The sequence below is a fragment of the Barbus barbus genome, assembly GCF_936440315.1.
Source record: "Barbus barbus genome assembly, chromosome: 48".
NCBI classification, from domain to species: domain Eukaryota; kingdom Metazoa; phylum Chordata; class Actinopteri; order Cypriniformes; family Cyprinidae; genus Barbus; species Barbus barbus.
In genome coordinates this window covers 11,379,809-11,401,961 of record NC_136726.1, presented here as the reverse complement: position 1 = coordinate 11,401,961, position 22,153 = coordinate 11,379,809, and the positions used below count along the sequence as shown (strand labels likewise).

The following is a 22,153-nucleotide window of genomic DNA, read 5'->3' as shown; positions in this document are numbered from 1 at the left end:
CTGTGCATGAAAAGCGCATTTCTCCGCCTTGACAAAAAGCCCATTCTCTAGCAACCTCTGAAGCACTCGCCGGACGTGCTGCACATGTTCCTGGAGAGACGAAGAAAAAATCAATATGTCATCCAGGTAGACATATATGAACTGATCTACCATATCTCGCAGCACGTCATTGACGAGTGCCTGGAAGACCGCCGGGGAGTTGGACAGCCCGAAGGGCATGACCAAGTATTCAAAGTGCCCCCTAGGGGTGTTAAAAGCAGTCTTCCACTCATCCCCCTTCCTTATGCGGACCAAATGATAGGCATTACGTAAATCCAATTTTGTGAAAATGGATGCTCCCTGCAACCTCTCGAAGGCAGAAGACATCAACGGCAAAGGATAAGTATTCTTTACCGTGATGTTGTTCAACCCTCGGTAGTCAATACAAGGACGCAGGGACCCATCCTTCTTCCCCACAAAAAAGAACCCCGCCCCCGCCGGAGAAGAGGAAGGGCGGATAAACCCGGAAGCTAGAGAATCAGAAATATATTTCTCCATAGCCTCCCTTTCTGGAACAGAAAGCGAATATAACTTGCCCTTAGGCGGAGACGTACCTGGCAGTAAATCTATGGCACAGTCGTAAGGACGATGCGGAGGAAGAGAAGCTGCTCGAGACTTACTGAACACTTCCCTCAGGTCCTGGTACTCCGCGGGCACGTTAGACAGATCCATCGCCTCCTCCTGAAACACAGAAACAGAAATCAACGGACAGGCAGACACCAGACAGGACTCATAACAATTCTTGCTCCAAGCTAGGACGGATCTCTGACGCCAGTCTATTTTGGGGTTGTGATTGAGGAGCCAGGGGTGGCCGAGCACGACGGGTGCAAGGGGGGAGTCCATGATTAAGAAGGAAATAGTCTCTGAATGATTGCCTGATGTGATGAGAGTGATGGGTTCCGTGGTGGAGGAAATGGGAGGCAATTCGTGACCGTTGAGGGCGTGAACAGAAATCTTGTGAGTAAGGGACTTGGTGGAGATCTGAAGCTTGTGTGCAAATGTCTGGTCCATAAAATTACCCTCTGCCCCGGAATCCAGTAGAGCCTGACAGTCGAGTGAATGTGTAGCCCATCTCAGTCTTACCGGAAGGAGGGTCGATGATGTGGATGAGGTCTTCTCTGCGGAGATCCCACCCGATAGTAGCCTCATACTTACTATCGGGCTTGGTCTTTTACCGGGCATCTGTCCCGTAAGTGTCCTGCCCCTCCACAATACAGGCAAAGACCCTGGGATCTCCGCCTCTCCTTCTCCTCCCGGGAAAGCCGAGCTCGCCCTACCTGCATGGGTTCGTGATCGTAGGTGGGACTGACCACGTCCCCGTCGTTGACTCGATGACTCTCAGACCCACCAGGGACTCGACTGGCCGGGACGCGTCGCTCCGCTCTGGCGAGCCGTGCGTCCACTCTAAGGGCCAGGTCAATCAACCCATTGAGTGTGGTGGGGAGTTCCAGGACGTAGATCTCTCTCTGGACGCGGTCAGCCAGCCCATGCAGGAACATATCCCACTGCGCCTCCTCGTTCCAGCGACACTCCGCCGCCAGGGTCCGGAACTCGATGGAATAATCCGACACTGATCGTTCACCCTGGCGGAGATCGGCGAGAATTCTGGCCGCCTCTCTTCCGGCGACGGCCCGATCGAAAACTCGCTTCATTTCCTCGGATAGTGCCTGAAACGAGGTGCAGCAAGGATCCCGGTTCTCCCACACCGCTGTTCCCCATAGTGCCGCCCTTCCAGTCAGCAGGGTCATAACAAATGCCACTTTGCTCCGTTCCGTACTGTATGTTCTGGGTTGCAGAGCAAAGTGCATGGAGCATCGTGTCAGGAATGCCCTGCAAAATCTGGGTTCCCCGGCATAAAGCTCGGGAACGGGCAGCCGAGGTTCCGGCTGGAAGGGGACTTCAGATGGATTGGGGACAACTGGCGGTGTGGGTGGCGCAGTGGGAACTCGCAGCTGTTGGAATTGCTGGGTGAGCTCGGACACCTGCGTCACCAGAGCCTGAATGGCACGGCCAGTGTTACTCAGGCTCGCCTCTTGAGAGTTCATTCTGTCGATGCTCTGAGAAATGAATGCCTCTAGTGCTGTGGCTGAGGCACCCGCCGCTTCCATGGGTTGGTCAGATCGTTCTGTCATGCTGCGGAGAGATGAGGAAGCGATTTGCAGGTGAAACAGATATTTATTGTAGTCAGACGGATATAACAGAAAACCAGGATGAATTGATGACAGATGACACAGGGACCGGATGGGCTACACAGCAGGATGGTGGTGACGAGACGGATCCGTGGTGAAGAGTGGGAATCCCCAACACGAACGAAGACACAGCAACACCGACACCGGACGATCACCTTGACATCAGACGGACGAACGGAGGAAACGTGACAGTCACTGAACAACACACAGGGAGACATCCAAAACGATCTGACAAAGGAGAGGAGAAACTGGTGAGTATTTATGGGTGAGTTAAGGAGCTGCAGCTGGTGCTGCTAACGAGGCTCAGCTGAGTGTAGTGAATGGTGATGGCTCGGCCACGCCCACACACGTACTACACACACACACATGACAATACACGGGACAAGGAGGAAACAATGAATGAGTGAACCGTGACATATATAATAAATAAATGGCTTATATCCAAATTCTATATAATGCTTATAATACTTTAATATGTAAAATAATAAATGTAAAATATATTAAAAATATATTAAAAATGTCCTATACCCCTTGACATCTGTAAGACATATTTCCCACATGCTGCATCCAGAGCTTCCAGCCTTATGTCCTGAACATGTCAAGGAATTATAAAATTAAACTAAACTAAACTAAATCAAATTAAATGTTTTAAGTACAGTGTCATGCAATAAAGTCACAAGAGATAAAAGCTGTTTCTTTCTACAATGACAGAGATTAAGGCTCAGAAAGTGCTCTAGGCATGCACATGGACACAAATGCTTCTAGCTAAGTGAACTTGGAAGAGCATCATTGTTTGCTTCTAAATCGCTGGAGGTTGAGTTGCTGTACTGTTGGTTGCAAGCAGACATTCCTTGATTTGTATTTTTTCATATTCTCTGCATGCATTGCAGATTCAACAGACAATGAGAACCATCAAATCCGGCACGCACAACTAACACATGGAATAAGTTATCTTTTACAAGTGCAGCCAACGCTTTTTCTGCTAAGGATGATGGACGGTTGACCTCAGATTTAATTGGTGAGTCTGTTCGGTGGAGAAAATGAGTTTCAGAGTTCCCTGGATGAATAGAGAGCGCTTGCCTCCAGCTTCTGCAAGTGATTCTCCAGCGATTCCTCCACTGATAATTTCATTTTCTGGCCAAAAGGGGAAAGTTCATCTTGTGGTTCAGACTAAAAGGTGAAAAATTACAATAACGATGATCAACTTTCTAAATATTCATAAGATTTCACTGCATAGGAAAGTAGTTTAACGTTATTTAAAGGAATTCTAACTGTTTAAATTTCCTTGAAACGGTCATTTCTAACCGCTCTGATGTGACAGTTATCATCTGAAGCCTGATTTACTTGCACAAATAGCCTTACAGATAATGTCTCTGGTGAAGCAATGATGAGTTACAGCATCAAAAAACCGGAGGGCAATAAATGATACCAATCTTTATGCCACAAAAATCAAGCTTCACTGGGCTGGCAATACACACCGCACAAGAATAATATTAAACCTCATGCTGAGTACAATACTGCAGGCTTGTGAAGCGGCCATCCAGGATGTAAAGCAGGACAAAATGATGTTATCTATAAATGTAATATTGCATATATCTCCATAGGCCACATTTCTGCTACTGTTCAGGAAAACAGGTATCATCTGGGGCAAAAAAATATGGAAGTAATCTTGATTTTGGTGTTTGTTTTTTTGCTGGTTAAAGTGGACAAAACTGAAAGCAAAAATTTGTAATTTTTCTGTATATTAAAAATTATTATTATTATTATTCAATTGCCAAAGAGGTAGCATAAATGTATTTACACAAAGACAATTTCAACACTTGTACAATTGTTCCAGTTTTTCTTCTTATTCTTGTTATTGTTAATAATAATCATAATAAAAATAATAATATCATTAATAATATTATTATTACTACTAATAAAACATTATATACTATATATTATTAGTACCCATGATAACTTTTCTGTGTTAATTAAATATTTTATCACTGGTATTTGATCAAACCCATGGTTATTAATAATAATAATACAATTAACATTTGTATCATATTTTTTAAACTGCACAGAGCAATTATGTAACTACACAAGGATAAATGCAACACTGGTTAGATTTAGTAGGTGGCAGTTCTGTCAACTGGCCCAAACTTCCCTCACACTGGCCCTGGACCATCCTCAATGTCCTTTTCTACAGTTTTCAGATATTTTTCATATGAATGTTTTAGAAACAAACAAAACAAAAAAATGATTTCTAGACTAAAGACACCCACAAACCCGACCCACCTATATTGAGTTTGCCACCATCATGTCTTTCTTGCCACCACATTAACAACCGAGCAGGTTGTCTATGAAAGTAGAAGCATGCTGCTACTAAAAGCACAGAAGCCTCGGTTCACCTCAAACCCTGAGCTGAATGCAAAATTTCCCGAATGCGGGTCGGGCTCCACGAAACCTCTCTGAGGACGTGTGAGCTGAACTGGTTTCCATGTAGATGGCTAATTACTCTCAACCCAATCCAGCCCCAACGAGATCCCATTTTCTGCCCAGCACACTTCAAAGCGGCTCGGAAAAGAGTGGGAAAATTGAAAGGCATGCTGTGAATCAATGGAATCATCTCTTTTTGTCCTCAATCAATCCAGTCAGAACAACTATTTTTATTTCCTACTTTCCTTTGCGACATGTGGTTAATTGTTTGGAAAGTTTCAAAAGGACAAAATGTTTTGGCACTCTAAATTTTGTGCCACTGTTTCATCTTAGTCACAGATGCACAGACCTGACTTTTGACCAAATAATGCTGTGAAAGAACTAGTTTTCAGATTGCTCTAAGGAAGTACAAATGCCAGTTCATAAAGTTTGTCCCTGTTTACACTGAAAGCATGACAAAATGTTTTCTGTCTGCATAAAACACCCTGACAGAACCTCTTCCCCATCGACTGCTCTCTGAAGATGAGGAATGTTCTCTAAATAAGATATTACTCTGTGGGCTCATAGATATCCTTCGACAACGTTTGAAATGAGTCCCAATTATATCTGCTTTTGATCCAAACAGCCAGAAGAAAATAAAACTCTTGCAACTGCATATATACATTCAGATTGAACTGCGCTCTGAAATCTGAAATGATTTAGACTGGTTTGTGCCAATTTACATGGTCCTGTGATCTAAAAATATTTAAGACAGAATGAGATTAAAGTAATAATAATAATAATAAGAAGAAGAAGAAGAAGAATACAAGCTCAATTTGCTAGCTCATCCAAAATATGATCATTTCCCTTGTCAATTTATCCCATTACAAAGTGTATAAAAGTCTAAATAAGCCTTAAACAATCAAACTCAGGAGTGTTAGCAACTATTGCTAGCTATTCCCCTCAGAATAGTTTAGAAAAGGATGAGCAATGAATTCCCAGCAGGGGAAGAGTGCCATCTTTGGGTAACGATAGAGTGAATCTGCCTTACCACACTCTCAACATTGTTCCCAATACAAGGATTTACATAACTTAACAAACAGTATATCGATTTCAAGCTGAAATGTGTACTTTTATGTACAGAAAAAACAAACCTTAATGCTATTCCAGTTCAAAAACTATAAATAAGAAGCTAAAACTTTGTGGTGTTTTGAAAACACTACTCTGTTTGTTTGAGAAGTCTGCCCAGCCTGGCATAGCAACAGTGGCTCAGCCAATGATGTGAGTTTGGGGGCGGAGTCATCTGTATGTTTGACCAATGAGGCAGAGGCAGCGCTCTGAAAACCTTCTTGGGAACAGTCATTATTTTTGCTTCATTCAGCACTGCTAGTGGCACAAAAATGACAGAAAAAATACTGTAAGATACTTTAAATTGAATAATTTAGTAAGTGATGATGAACTGTTTGAAGGTTTCTACTTGATTAATCCATGTTAAACTCTGATATATATATATATATATATATATATATACAGGATACAGGCCAACAGAGTAATGTTTTAAATGTGATAAACATCCTGTGGCGGCATTATAATCATACACAAGTCCCTCAGTTTCACAGTATCAAAACCTCATTTGAACAGCTAACGGCGCTGAGCCCATCTACTGGTCTATCAAACATACAAAGCCAAAGAACACAGCAGGCTGAGTGTTTGATCGAGAAGTTGGACGAAATAAATGCTTTCTTTCCCCTTGGTGCTTCAAAATACAGACCATACATAAAAGTGAAGAGAAGTTACCTAACTAGAGTTTAGATGATAGCCTCTGCAGGGCCTGTCCAAAAGGCTCTTGGTGTTGAGCACCACATTAAAGTATATCAGACGATTGCGTCCATACCAATTACTCGTGATGACAGTAACCCTTAAAACAGAGTGGGCTCATTATCCCGAGGAGGATTCCCCTTGAGTTAGTGTGCTCAGAACAGCTGGGTTTAAGGTCAAGGAGATATGTGGCAGTTTAGAGAAGGACCAAAATGGTCCAATTAGCAATTTTGAGCGCTACAGATGTCTTTATCTGGATGAACATCTTAGTGGCAATTTTCTGAATGAATGTGCTATTTTTCACCAAGGATTTGAAAACCTGAGTGAATGTGAGGACTCAGTATGACACCCGTGAAACAGCAGAGGTCTGCAGGCTCAATCGTTTGACATCAACATAATGTTCTGTCACAAAAACATAATATCTGTCATATTTCAACTAATAGACTGACTTTTCAGACATATTACACCATTTTGAAGGATTTTGCCATTATTATTGATAACTAATCAAATAATTAACAGTTTTGACAGACTACTGTTCAAAAGTTCGGAGTCTATACGAGAAGTTATATTTTAAAGGGATCATTGGATGCAAAACTCACTTTACAAGTTGTTTGAACATAAATGTGTGTTGGAAGTGATATGAACATGAAATTATCCAGCCATGGCTTCCTGTTTCACAGAAATATAAATAGGAGGGAAAACAAAGTCCAAATTCCCTTAATCATCCATCACAATGAGAAAAACCAAAGAATATACATAGATGCCTCATTATCGACTGTTTCTATGGGCCGTGATACGTAAGCCATCCGCCATTTTTGAAACGGCCTGCAAATCTTTGAGCTCATTGACTGTGTGTGTCTACAACAGCAAGTTATATGCTTGTATATCTTTGAATATTCATTGATCATTATGGTGAATGTGAGAAGGCTGATGCATCAACGTATCTGGAGTGGTCTACAAATATCTATGGTCTGCTCGTCACTCCACGGAAGAGAGGTGCGGAGTCAGCAGAGCTCACTAGCATTTAAAGTAAAATGAACTAGAACAGTGTGCTGAAAACCGAGCTGATTTTGACATGGTAAAGAAGGTGTTTTTTACACTACCATTGAGACCTATTTTAAAAAAATATAAGCTATTTTATTGAAATAAATTTAAACTAAAATTAGTCATTTTAAATGCTACAAGTAACTTTTGGCATCACAACGTGATAATGCATTTACCAATGCTATTGAATTACTAGTGTTTTTAAAGATGTCTAGAGTTAAAGACTTTAATTGATATTAGATGATGGCCTCATCATTTGATACCAACAAATTAAAAAAATATCTAATATTGCCTGTTAAATGATATATTGTGCATCCCTAACTGTACAGCATCCCTACTTTACACCACACCACAACTACACACAATACAATAAAACACAAAAAAGTGTTTGCTCTAACCTTCCAGGACAAAGCAACAGAATGTTTTTTTTCAAGCACTTGGTTTCTACAGTTTCTACAGTGTTGTGGCTCCACCCACAGCGAAATGTCACGTAGCACAAAATACGACTTAAATGCGGCTACTCACAGAACTGACACAATGTCCCCTTGTACTTGGTAGTTCCTCACACTCCAGCGGTTGAGAAGCACAACATCAGGTGACGACTCTCCATCTGGGTTTAAGGATGGCTGGGAAAGATTCAAACCACATGAGTCAATATGCTTCATAAATTCTACACTCTGGAAAAGTTAGAGAAGAATTTTAGGTTTTATAAATTTTTCTTTTTGGTCTGTGATTTATTGCTTTAATCCTCCATACCACACAAACTTCCCAAACTACTAAGCCAACTCTAAGAATAAACTCAGCAACTTTGCTTTAATTTTGTTCTGGAAAAGAGCCTCTGTTCTTCATTCAGCCTTCCGACTGATGACATCCTAAGGATAAAAATAACGTCTACAAGTTAACTTAAAAAACTGAGTTTTTTTAGACTATTTGTTTTCCTCTTAACTCTTTTGTGGTGGGATATCAAACAACTTGTGTGTGACGAACCTTCTCAAGCATGCAAGTCGTCGACTGACTTGATACACGGGCCTCCAATGAATCATTAAGGGAGATCTCGATGAGCCATTTCACGCTTGCTGGGATAATTGACAGAAATATCTCTTATCTGTCCTTCTAAAATAAATATACCAACGAGCGTTCCCGCCTAGAGAATTTATCTGTCACAGCTGGGCGCTCTATCTTTTTATTCAGACACATTTTCTCATTTTGCAGTGGCGTCAGCTTTCAGCATTGTCCATGGAGTGACTTGTTTGGATTCAAAGGCCGTAGATGAACCGGGAAAAGCCATTAGCAAATATATAACACTATAAGCCAAGACAGAAAACTGGACTCAAAAAGGAAAACAACAACACCGTTTTGGTTAGTTAGTGTTCATTAGGTATATAATGAACCATTACTTCTGTTTGGCGAGGAAATGAGCATGGTGTATTCAGACGGTTTTCTCATCATGGTCTTAGTGCTATTAATGCAATGTTTAGCAAATTTGGCTTGATTAAGCTGTAATGCTACATAAGTAAAAGGTTATTAATATTTAAATAGAACAGCTTGTTAAGGTAAAAATGACTTATATTTTATAAGGCTGGGAAATATATTCAATATTTACAATGCATTTGCAATTATTTTGATGGTAATACAAAAATCAAGTAACATTGTAAATATGGTGATTTTAAGGTGCTTTTTATTGGTTATTAAGTTTAATTAACTGCCATTAAACTACACTGTAATAAATCTGTAAAATAACAGAAAAAGCACTGGCAGCAGACATTTACGGACATTTAAGCTAACACAACGCAATGCAGTTTAAAATTCAAAATACAGGTAAAACACCTGTAAAAAATAAATATGGAAAATTCCTTCAAATGAATAAAGTACATTGTGCCCAATTTTTACAGACTTTTATTGGAGTGTAGTTTCACAATAATTTTCCTTGGGAAAGTTTCCTTTTCTCTTTGTAAGTTTGATTCATTTCTGTGATTTAGTTCAAGCTGTCTGTCTCAATGAAAAAATTCTCAAATTTTCTTGGCATCACTTTAAATTTTCAGTATAACATTTTTCAAATATAATTTTTTATATGTAAAGTATTGTTCTACTTTATATTAAAAATGTAAAACATTTATAGACATATATAAAGCAAAATGCCAAAAGATTATATATATAGAAAGAGAGAGAGAGATATCTCAAGATTAAATTCTATGACAATGCATACAAACAAATGACAAACATATATAAATAAAAAAAATAATAAAATTATATATATATATATACACACACACATGGCCAAAAATATTGGCACCCTTGGTAAATATGGCTGTGAAAATGAATCTGCATTGTTAATCCTTTTGAAAAAAAAAATTCACAAAAATCTAACCTTTCATTGGATAATAACAATTTAAAATGGGGGAATTATCATTATGAAATAAATGTTTTTCTCTAATACACATTGGCCACAATTAACGGCATCCTTTTATTCAATACTTTTTGAAACCTCCATTTGCCAGTTTAACAGCTCTAAATTTTCTGCTATAATGCCTGATGAGGTTAGAGAACACCTGACAAGAGATCAGAGACAATTCCTTCATCCAGAATCACTCCAGACCCTTTAGATTCCCAGCTCCATGTTGGGTTAGGGTTAGGTGCTTCTCTTCAGTTCACCTCACTCATTTTCTACAGGGTTCAGGTCAGAGGACTGGAATGGCCATAGCAGAAGCTTGGTTTTGTGCTCAGTGACCCATTTTTGTGTTGTTTTTGAGGTTTGTGTTTGGATTATTGTCCGGTTGGAAGATCCAAACATGGACCATTATAAGATTTCTAACAGAGTCAGTCACTTATTGATTTTTTATCTGTTGGTATTTGATAGAATCCATGATGCCATGTGTCTAAACAAGATGTCCAGGACCTCCAGCAGAAATATAGGCCCACAACATCAAAAATACAGCAGTATATTTCATTGTACACATGGGGTACTTTTTATACCTGTGTTCACCAAACCCATCTTGAGTGTTTGCTGCTAAAAAACTAATTTTTTAGTTTCATCTGACCATAGAAGCCAGTCCTATTTGAAGTTCCAGTCGTGTCTGATAACTGAATATGCTGGAGTTTGTTTTTGGATGAGTTAGGAGAATTTTTCTTGAAACCCTCCCAAACAACATGTGGTGATGTAGGTGCTGTTTACTTTAAAGTGTGACAATTTGTGACAATTTATTTTAAAGTTTTCTGACCCCGAGACTCAACTATTTTCTACAATTCTCCAGCTGTGGTCCTTGGAGAATCTTTAGCCACTCAAACTCTCCTTGTCACCGTGCATTAGGACGATATAGACACACATCCTCTTCCAGGCAGATTCATAACATTTTATGTTGATTGGAAATTCTTAATTATTGCCCTGATGGTGGAAATTGGAATTTTCACTGCTCTAGCTTTTTTTCTTAAAGCCACTTCACTAATTTGTGAAGCTCAATTATCTTTTGCTGCAAATCAGAAATATATTCTTTGGTTTTTCTCATTGTGATGGATGATTAAGGGAATTCGGGCTTTGTTTTTCCTCCTATTTATATTTTCTGTAAAACAGGAAGCCATGGCTGGATAAGTTCATGTTCATAATCACCCTGGAGTGCTCAAAGTTGTGAATATGAATGGGAATATAGTTTACTCATAAGAATTTATAAGGGTGCCAATAATTGTGACCAATGTGTATTTGAGAAAAACATTTATTTCATAATGATATTTCCCCCCATTTTAAATTATTATTATTCAATGAAAGGTAAATGTTTTGTGATTTTTTAAAATAAAAGATCAAAAGGATTGACAATGCAGATTAATTTTCACAGCCTTCTTTGATCATATTTACTAAGGGTGCCGATATTTTTGGCCATGACTGTATATATATATATATATATATTTATATATATATATATATATATATATATATATATATATATATATATATATATATATATATATATATTTATTTATTTATTTATATTACAATACAGAAATAGTGAAGCCTAAAAGGCGACGAAAAGGGTAAAGTGATTTTAAAAAAAGGTTGGCCTCAAACCTGCATCCCCCATATGAGCACCCTGGATTAACATGCCTAAAATTTGCGTTAACCACTGCACCACAGCTCTGACTTGTTGTTTGAAGAAAAATGCACATCTTGCGAACTTTCAGCAAAACTAGACTAAACCAGATTAATCAAAACAACATTACCAAGTTTGATAAACTGTATAAAGGACATACCACCTGCATCGAGGCACCTTCCATGCGTGCCACATAGGCAAGACGGTCTAAAACAGTCACTGTCATGGGAATGGCTACAAAGAAGCCACTAACAAAAGCTTTGAAGTATCTTTGCCCAAAGCCGTCTGCTCCATCGCCTGAAGAGAGAGAATGAAAAGAGAAATGACCTTGGCTTGTTCAAAGAGTTCAGCCAGGCAATTTAAACTCTTTTTCTGGTCTAGTAACATCTTATGAAGAAATAATTCAAACATTCAACAAAATATGGATGTATTTGTTGTTTAAGTATTGAGAAGTAGTCTCTCCACAGGAAAAAGGCATGTTTCAAGGATATGTTGGATGATCTAAACTCACAAAGAGAATAAAAGTATCAAAAGCTTAACTATATGCCTCTAAGCATGAACCGTCTTGTTTTGAATCAAATTGCAGGGGACTAGTGAGGTCAAAAAGAAGAAAACACTCATAAAGCAGCCAATTTACTAATGAATTTAGTAATTGCACCTATTTGCGGCCATCTGTCGACCGTATTCGCAATGACAAAACTCCGTACACCCAACGCATTAGGGCAGAAAAACCCACTGAGGCATTGAAATTGAATCTGACAAGAGCACGCTCGCTCTAATACCATTAATTGCTAGTGTGATGCTTGATTTGGAGGTACACGGTATGCAATTATGCCTCTCATTCATTTGACAGAGTTCACCACAGTAACAAAAAGACGAGGAACAGCTTGTACCATTTTCACAAAAAAGCCCTCAAGGTCTCCGGCAGTAACTATGCAGACTTACTGGTAAGCACTTGAAGAAAGTCTTGAAGCCATTTGCTCACAGGAGGGCATTCAAGAGGCTCAAAAATCTGAGACTACAACAACTTAGAGGAGGATCTGGGAGATGTATAGGGCAAAAAAAAAAGTGCTGAGCGAATCATAACGCAGTGCAGGATTTGTCAGGTTTGCACTGCTGAGACAGATACAGCTCAAGGAGGGCAAATTACAAAAACATCTTTTGTGGTCACAAAGAGATACCTTCCTGACTCTCTGCTGCTTATGTAGGCTACCCGAGGCAACATTAATAATATAATACAAACACTGATTATTTCAATTTTGCACGAAACAGCATTTGCAAACCACTTTACTTCTGTAATAAGATATATTCCCAAGTGAAAAGTGGACAAGAGTAAAAATAATTGTGTGAGGAAGCATTGTGAGAAATAGTCACAATTACGGGAAGTAAAATCACAATTCTAAAAAAGTACATCAAAATTACAACATTTCTACGTAGTCTATTGACACCTGTGGTTGAAACATAAAATTGCAGGATACTTGAGGAGGATGGGTTTGACTAGCTACACAAAGATCACTTATAAGTCCTACAAGACGTGAGTAATACATATATACGTACACCCCTCACATTTTTGTAAATATTTTATTATATCTTTTCATGTGACAACACTGAAGAAATGACACTTTGCTACAATGTAAAGTAGTGAGTGTACAGCTTGTGTAACAGTGTTTTCCACTGGAGTCCTCTTCCACTCCTCCATGACGACATCACTGAGCTGGTGGATGTTAGACACCTTGCGCTCCTCCACCTTCCATTTGAGGATGCCCCACAGATGCTCAATAGGGTTTAGGTCTGGAGATATGCTTGGCCATTCCATCACCTTTACCCTCAGCTTCTTTAACAAGGCAGTGGTCGTCTTGGAGGTGTGTTTGGGGTTGTTATCATGTTGGAATACTGCCCTGCGGTCCAGTCTCTGCTTCAGTATGTCACAGTACATGTTGTCATTCATGGTTCCCTCAATGAACTGTAGCTCCCCAGTGCCAGCAGCATTCATGCAGCCCCTGACCATGACACTCCCACCACCATGCTTGACTGGAGGCAAGACACACTTGTCTTTGTACTCCTCACCTGGTTGCCGCCACACATGCTTGACGCCATCTGAACCAAATAAGTTTATCTTGGTCTCATCAGACAACAGGATATGGTTCCAGTAATCCATGTCCTTAGTCTACTTGTCTTCAGCAAACCATTTGGGGACTTTCTTGTGCATCATCTTTAGAAGAGGCTTCCTTCTGGGACGACAGCCATGCAGACCAATTTGATGCAGTGTGCGGCGTATGGTCTGAGCACTGACAGGCTGACCATCCACCCTTTCAACCTCTGCAGCAATGCTGGCAGCACTCATACGTCTATTTCCCAAACACAACCTCTGGAAATGACGCTGAGCACGTGCACTCAACTTCTTTGGTTGACCAAGGCGAGGCCTGTTCTGAGTGGAACCTGTCCTGTTAAACCGCTGTATGGTCTTGGCCACCGTGCTGCAGCTCAGTTTCAGGGTCTTGGCAATGTTCTTATAGCCTACGCCATCTTTATGTTAGGGATGGGCATTTCAAGCAAAAGTAATATTTGAAAATCGCTAGGAATTATTTGATTATTCGAAAATAGCACTCCTTCTCTGTATGCATGCACGCACGTCACATTATTAGGCTAGTGTTACACACCCATAAACAGAGAGAGAGAGACCATTCACGCTTTTAATCTGTATGATAATGTTGCACACACAGAAGAGGCGATGTCTGGTGGCACATTGTCTGGTGAGTTTTTATTTTGTCACACTCTGCAAAATTAATAAACACAACAAGAAATAAGACAGTTTCATTGCGTGTTGAAATGACTGGCAGTGTGACTTCTTCATTCATGAGTGAAACTCCATTCAATAACTCAGAATTTCCTGATATACACTTTTAAAAGTGATTAAAAAGTACTGCATCAAATAAAGACTGTAACTCACTGCCAGTAACATTATAGTAATCAAACCGTAATGCTGTACGAACAAACATACACAAACACATTAGTACTCTTTATATAACTCTCCTACAAAAATATAAACTCTCTTATAAAACTATAAACTCTCTTCACCAGCATCTTACTACTCAACAAATAATGACAGAATATTACAGGACACAAATGACTTAATCAAATATTACTCGGCTCTCTCCACAAATAACACTGAGCGCATTGTAATCTGACGGCATCAATAATTCTGTCACCTTGAAACACCTCGCGCGGCCGTATTCCCGCCGCGGGTGCGCCGATGCGGTTCATTTTGTCAATATCAAACACACATGCATCAAACAAACACATATAATACACTATGAAACATTTGATAAACATAAGCTGCGATGCCACATCACTCATTTTACCTGCAAAATGAATAAACACAACAAGAAATTAGCCAGTTTCATTGCGTGTTGAAATGACTGGCAGTGCTCACCATCGCCTCCTAGCATCACCCGCCAGTGTATACAGGTCTAAGTGATGTTAAAATAGGCATCATTATACAGTGTACACAAATTTTAAGTAAGCACCAGTATATTTAATAAATGACAATTAATAATACTAATATATATATATATATATATATTATATATGGCTATCTGAATCTATATGCCTACACCAACAAACTGTTTAATTTATATAAAGATGGGCTATCTTAACTCAAGCCATATAATGATTGTAACATGCTGAAACATATTAATACAATAAATGTAACAGAATAACAGCACTTATTAACATAGCAGTCCATCCGTTAGCATAAATCACCTGCTCATAAGGTATTAAACTGCTCAAAAAATATATTACAATTCTAATATATTACAATTCTCTCGCAATTATATCGTTGGGTAATTATACTGTAAATTAACTGCGGGTATCAGTGAGCCATTATTAATACGCGGGACATTGAAAACGCTTTTGAATGCGCGTGTGCGCGACTGTTTTACTTTCACTTTGGAGATTCGTGATCACATGTTTATACTATGGAGCGGCAGTACTTACCACACATTTTACAAGATTAGATGTTTGTCAGTGGTGCTCAGGATGTACAAATCATTCCCCATTGTCCTACTGTTGCTAAGTGAAACTGCATATACTGTAATGTAAAAGGCTATCGCTAACATGCGGCTAACCATATGTCCCTTTAGTGTCTCCGTAGAACGAGCTATTAATTTTCCGTGCCTTTCCCAGTACGGATTCAGCACACCTCTAAACCAGTCGGGGATATTTGTGGTCCGCACAGAACTCTTATTTGATATCATTCTTAGTTGCAAGTTTACAGCGTTCGCGTGAGAGAGTATGTTCTTCTGTTGTCTGACAGCTTTTAGGTGCGTTATTGGCGCTTACCACCACCGCATCAGCACCGAAAACATGGGCAATTTTCAGACAAATATAATCGCACAACCTATACGATATTCTATGAATAAATCGACTAATCGAATATTCCAAAATTGTGACCCATGCCTACTTTATGTAGAGCAACAATTCTTTTTTTCAGATCCTCAGAGAGTTCTTTGCCATGAGGTGCCATGTTGAACTTCCAGTGACCAGTATGAGGCCCCGTCCACACGAAGACGGGTTTCTCTGTATACGCATACATTTTTTACCGTATAGGCGTTTCGTCCACACGAAACCGCCGTTTTCGAAGAGTGAAACCGATCATTTTTGAAACCGGGTCCCAGGGTGGATAAATTTGAAAACGCAGTTTTCATGTTTTTGTGTGGACGGCGAATCTGTATATTTTCTGAAACGATGACGTCATCAGCCCACGTCTCGCCCCTAATCAGACACCGCTGCGTCACATAACAGCGACAACAACAACAACAATGTCAGACTACGTGCCTGTGTTCGTGCTGCAGAACCTACTGAGCTCATTAGTTTTATTAAAGCAAAATCTTCTGCTTTGTGTGTTTATATTCAGTGCGCAAGGTTTACGCACATGGTCCAAGTCTTCTTCTCTGTTTTTTTGTGTATTTCTGTGGCAGAATTACAGCGCCACATATTGGTCTGGCATGTGTACTACATCGTTTCAGTCGTTTTCAGTGATTCCGTGTGGATGCAGATATTTCCTGAGACGACTCCGTGTTTACGGAATTTGAGGCAAAAAAAAAGATTGGATACGGAGAAACCCGTCTTCGTGTGGACGTAGCCTGAGAGAGTGAGAGCGATAACACCAAATTTAACACACCTGCTCCCCATTCACACCTGAGACCTTGTAACACTAACGAGTTACATGACTCCGGGGAGAGAAAATGGCTAATTGGGCCCAATTTGGACATTTTCACTTAGGGGTGTATTCACTTTTGTGGCCAGCGGTTTAGACATTAATGGCTGTGTGTTGAGTTATTCTGAGGGGACAGCAAATACACTGTTACACAAGCTGTACACTCACTACTTTACATTGTAGCAAAGTGCCATTTCTTCAGTGTTGTCACATGAAAAGATATAATAAAATATTTACAAAAATGTGAGGGGTGTACTCACTTCTGTGAGATACTGTATATATATATATATATATATATATATATATATATATACACACACGCACACACACAGGTACATCTCAAAAAATTTGAATATCGCGAAAAAGTTAATTTTTTCTTGTAACTTATTTCAAAAAGTGAAACTTTCATATATTTTATATTCATTGCATGTAAAGTAAAACATTTCAAAAGTTTTTTGTTTTAATTTTGATGATTAGAGCTTACAGCTCATGAAAGTCAAAAATCAGTATCTCAAAATATTTACATTTGAGTTTCAATTAATGACCATCCCTACAGTATAAATTCCGGGTATCTCTTGTTCTTTGAAACCACAATAATGGGGAACACTGCTGATTTGGCAATGATCCAGAAGACGAACATTGACACCCTCCACAAAGAGGGTAAGTCACAGAGGGTCATTACTGAAAGGTGTGGCTGTTTACAGAGTGCTGTATCAAAGCATATTAAATGTAAAGTTGACTGGAAGAATTTTGGTAGGAAAAGGTGCACAAGCAACAGGGATGACCGCAAGCTTGAGAATACTGTCAAGCAAAGCTGATTCAAACACTTGGGAGAGCTTCACAAGGAGTGAACTGAAGCTGGAGTCAGTGCATCAAGAGTCACCACGCTCAGACATCTTCAGGAAAAGGGCTACCAAGCCACTTCTGAACCAGAGACAACGTCAGAAGCGTCTTGAAAAAAAAAAAACCTGCACATTACTGTAGCACCAACATTTGGCCCCATAGTCACATATTGACTAGGTAGTGTTTCTATTTTAAAAAATGTATAAAAAAAAAAAAAATATATAAAAAAAAAAAAAATATAAAAAAAAAAAAAAGAGAGATACAGAATACAACTAAAACAAATAAGATATCATAATGAGTAAGCGATATGCACAATGAACTATGCATTAAGAAGTGAACATTAAAGTCATCTAACCATTTAGAGCAGGGATAGGCAACTTCGGTCCTGGAGGGCCGGTGTCCTGCAGAGTTTAGCTCCAACCCTAACCAAACACACCTGCCTGTAACTTTCTAGTGATCTTGAAGACATTGATTAGCTTCTTCAGGTGTGTTTGATTAGGGTTGGAGCTAAACTCTGCAGGACACCGGCCCTCCAGGACCGAAGTTGCCTATCCCTGATTTAGAGCATCTCTTCTCTGATTAGACAGCAAATGTCCAGCTGGAGTTCACTGAGAGTTGGTGGATGAATGGGATCTGGGAAAATCTCTTGCTTCTTCTGGGGAGTGTAGCATTTTAGGTTCACCTTGATTGAGAATGACCTTCAGCGTTGCAGGATAAAGAAGAAAATTCTGGATGACAGCATCTCTCGTCTCCTTCCTAATTGGTGCAAATGCACTACTACTTTTTGCGGTGACCGGAGAAAAATCTGGAAAGAAAGACAGCGTTGCTCCGTCGGAAGTTTTCACCGGGGCATGAAGTCTGGCAGCCCGCAGAATGAGCTCCCTGTCTGTGTCCCGCAGCAGTTTAAAGATGAAAACCCGTGGTTTAGCGCGATCTGAGGAGGGCCTTGCTGCGCCTATTGCGATCCTGTAAGTCCACAACCTGTTGCTCGAGTGCGGCAACGCGTCTATCGTGATCTGTGATGACTTTCTTTTGTTCTCTCATCTCCCCTGTAAGAAGATCCAGTTTAGAGCATAGCGACTGAACAACTGACATGTGAGAAGCCAACTCGTTCCGCATCGCCTTCAACTCGGTTCTTAGAACGTCCTGAAAGTGTGTAACAGTGTTCGCCATCTTGTCCACCATATCACTCGCGGTCGGTGGCTTGGATTTCTTCTTAATCGGAGAAGCCGACGGAGACAACTGCTGTTTATGACTGCATGCCATCAGGTAAAGCACCACCAATGAATAAAACTTAAAACAAAACAAAAGAAATCAGCAAAAAGAGGCCAAACGTACGGAGCTCTACTCGAGTGCAACTAGGTTCATGAGCACTTCACGTGACTCCCCTTCAATAATACATTTCTAAAGCAAAATGAATTTTATTCTTTAAAAATTTCCTTAAAATAAACAATTTTCTTTAATAAAACATGATGTGAGCTTAATGGGAACAGGGGTATGCTTAAAGGGTACAATCTTAATTGAAATGCTTTTGTCAGTTAAAATAAAATTAAATATTTTGTGTGAGAGATTTTTGTACTGAAACCAATATCTTGTGCACTAAAAATGTCTAAGTGTATATTTTGGTGAGCTTAATAGGTACGTTTACCCTACAACATTACAAAGTTACATGGTAGAATTTAGAGTTTTTAATGGCTACTGGAAAAAAGCTATTCTGAAATCTGGTATAGTTCTTGTTTTAACCAGACTATAACGCCTTCCAGAAGGTAAAAGTCTGAAAAGATTGAATGCAGGATGTAAAGGATCTCAAACAATCCTCTGAGCCCGTTTCTTAACCCTTGACAAGTGCAGATCTTGAAGGGAAGGTAGATCAGTCCCAATAATGCGCTCTGCCATTCTCACTACTCTCTGGAGCCTAAACGTATCCCTCTGATTAGAAAAGTTATATTTTAAAGCTCCTGAAAAATTTATTTTATTTAAAAATACAGTAAAAACTGTAATATTGTGAAATATTATTAACATTTAAAATAACTGTTTTCTTTTTGGATATATTTTAAAATGTAATTTATTCCTCGATGAATTTTCAGCATCATTACTTCAGTCTTCAGTGTCACCTGATCCTTCAGAAATCATTCTAATATGCTGGTCATGGAACATGTATTATTATTAACACTGTTGAAAACCGTTGATAAAGTTTATGCTGCTTGATATTTTTGTAGAACGTTTTTTATAGGTAATAAATAGAAAGTAGAAAAAAAGATATATTTTGTAACAATAAATTACATAAAAAAAAAAAAAAAAAAATGTAACAAAAAGTCACTTTTGATCAATTGAATGCGTTCCTAAATAATAGGTATTAATTTCCTTCAAATAAATGTTTAAATGGTACTGTATATATAAATGTCAAAGGTTACGGAATTTTAATGAAAGACCATTTTCTTTTTTTCTCTGGAAGACCTTGCAAGTGTTGAATCAAACACAATAAGAGCAGAAACATCTATTAAGAAAGCAAACAGGGTACATTTTGATTTCACGTCATCTTCGTCTAGCAGATTCATCTCTCATGTGCCTCACCCTGCTCTGAAACCTCTTGTAGTTTTAAGTATTCATTCACTTAGCTGGTGAAGAGCTGCGTCTCACACAAGAGTGCGACTAATGAACTATTATGACAACGAGTGGCTAAATTATCCATGGTGTTCGGGGCAGACCTGCCAAGTGCCAGCTGTCAGGTTCCTCTAACAATAATCCCTCACCAGCACATACAGTGAGAGACTGCCAATCATGCTGGTGCCACACAACACACAACGGCCTTTTTTCCCAAAGACATCTATTTTTGCTTGTCCCTGCACTGAGCCACAATCCTATATTTTTACTTCAGGTTACACACGGAGAGTTTGGCACATGCCACGAGGATCTCAAAGGTGTGTAAAGTGGAGCATCTAATAGTTTATTCTTAAAAACGGGCAGATGGGAGAATCTAGGACTGGTGCGCGGTGATCAAAAGAAAGCGTTGAGTTCATTTTTCATCAAAGGCTGCTTTCAGATTCCAAGTCGAGAACATTTTCCACTATTTTCCATGTGCTATGGACAGAAATAAAACCGTGAGCGATAAAAACCAAGGTTGGCACAGCAGGTGTGCAACATAGATGGGGTTTTTTATAGCAGCGTCCAATTAAAGATGTGTTTCTAGAGTTGAAAGCAAATGTCTGGGAAATATTAGGTGACCATTGCACACAGCTGTGGAACAGAGCATGGTGGTCTCATGCCAGCAGAATCGATTTATCATATGCTTTGCATTTATAACTTCTCTAACCCATTTATCCTGCGAGTAATACTGTCAGATATGCCACCTGCATAATGTAAAACTGTAGCCTGGTAGCTTTGTTTATGCATACCTGAGCGTAACCATTTTAATTGCACCAGTCATCAAATGTGTCCAAAAATGCTTAGTGAACTCGCTGCTTTAGGGTAATTTGAAACCGCAATGACAGACCACTCTCGACAAGGCAATTTTCGGTTTCCTTGATGCATGGGCCTATTTTAACAGTGCATTTCACAACACGGCACTGACAGACCGCATCTGATTCAATTATCTCAATGTCTGCACCTGCAAGTATGATTTCAGATGGAATGCTTGACCATTAGTCTGCATCGCAGCAGAGGTGAGATTAATGATATGCTGCAGACAGCTGTAGACGAGCAGATAAAAAAGAACGAGGCTGACTCACAATATCCTATGGTAAAACGTTTTAAAACTGTTAATATGCAAAAGTCAAAGGTTCGCACACAACTGGCTGCTTTTAAACAGTCTACACACACGCAAATGTATTATTATTTTTAAATTAATATTCATTTCAGCTATTGCATTTTTGAAATAAGATTATTCGCATACTGTATATTTTAAAATTTTTATATAAACACCTTTTGTACAAAATCTCAATGAAAGCATGGGATATCTTCCATTGTACGACAACTTTACAAGTTCAAAAAAATTGAACAGAAAATGTATAATCCATTAAAATGAGGGTGAAAAGAGATTTTTTTATTATTTTTATTAATATTTTTCAATTCACTTTCAATATGTAAAGAAATTCATATATATGTGTGTGTGATTTAAAAAAACATATATTCTATTAAATTATTTAAATTAAATGATTTTTAAATATTTTAATTACAAATAAAATATATAATTTTTAATTCAAATATAAAATGCTTTTTACATTTTTTTAAATTAATATTTTCATTTTGCAAAAAATGGCAATGTTACAAGTGTGTATGTGTATATATATATATGTATATATATATACACATACATATACACACACACACTTGTAGTTGTCATACAATGGAAAATATTCCATATACTATAGCCTGTCATTGAGACTATGTGAGTGTGTGTGTGATTTTTATTTCTTTCAAAAATATAAAATATTCTATTAAATGATTTAATTAAATGTTATTTAAAGATTTTAATAAAAAAAAGACACTAAAATTGTGTATGTATATAGCCTATATATATATCT

General features: G+C 38.8%; 1 protein-coding gene across 1 annotated transcript in view; it reads right to left on the bottom strand.

Annotated features, from left to right (window-relative positions):
* The window catches only part of LOC306866998 (mitochondrial inner membrane protease subunit 2-like), a gene marked incomplete at its 5' end in the record, with an annotated part of 93,719 nt that extends 78,886 nt beyond the window's left edge, over nt 1-14,833 (bottom strand). The window contains 3 exons of the mRNA XM_079412468.1: nt 8,016-8,116; nt 11,730-11,866; nt 14,779-14,833. Of these exons, the coding sequence (XP_079268594.1) occupies nt 8,016-8,116; nt 11,730-11,866; nt 14,779-14,833 (293 nt within the window). The remainder of the gene's footprint in view (nt 1-8,015; nt 8,117-11,729; nt 11,867-14,778) is intronic.
* Nucleotides 14,834-22,153: the final 7,320 nt, after the last annotated feature.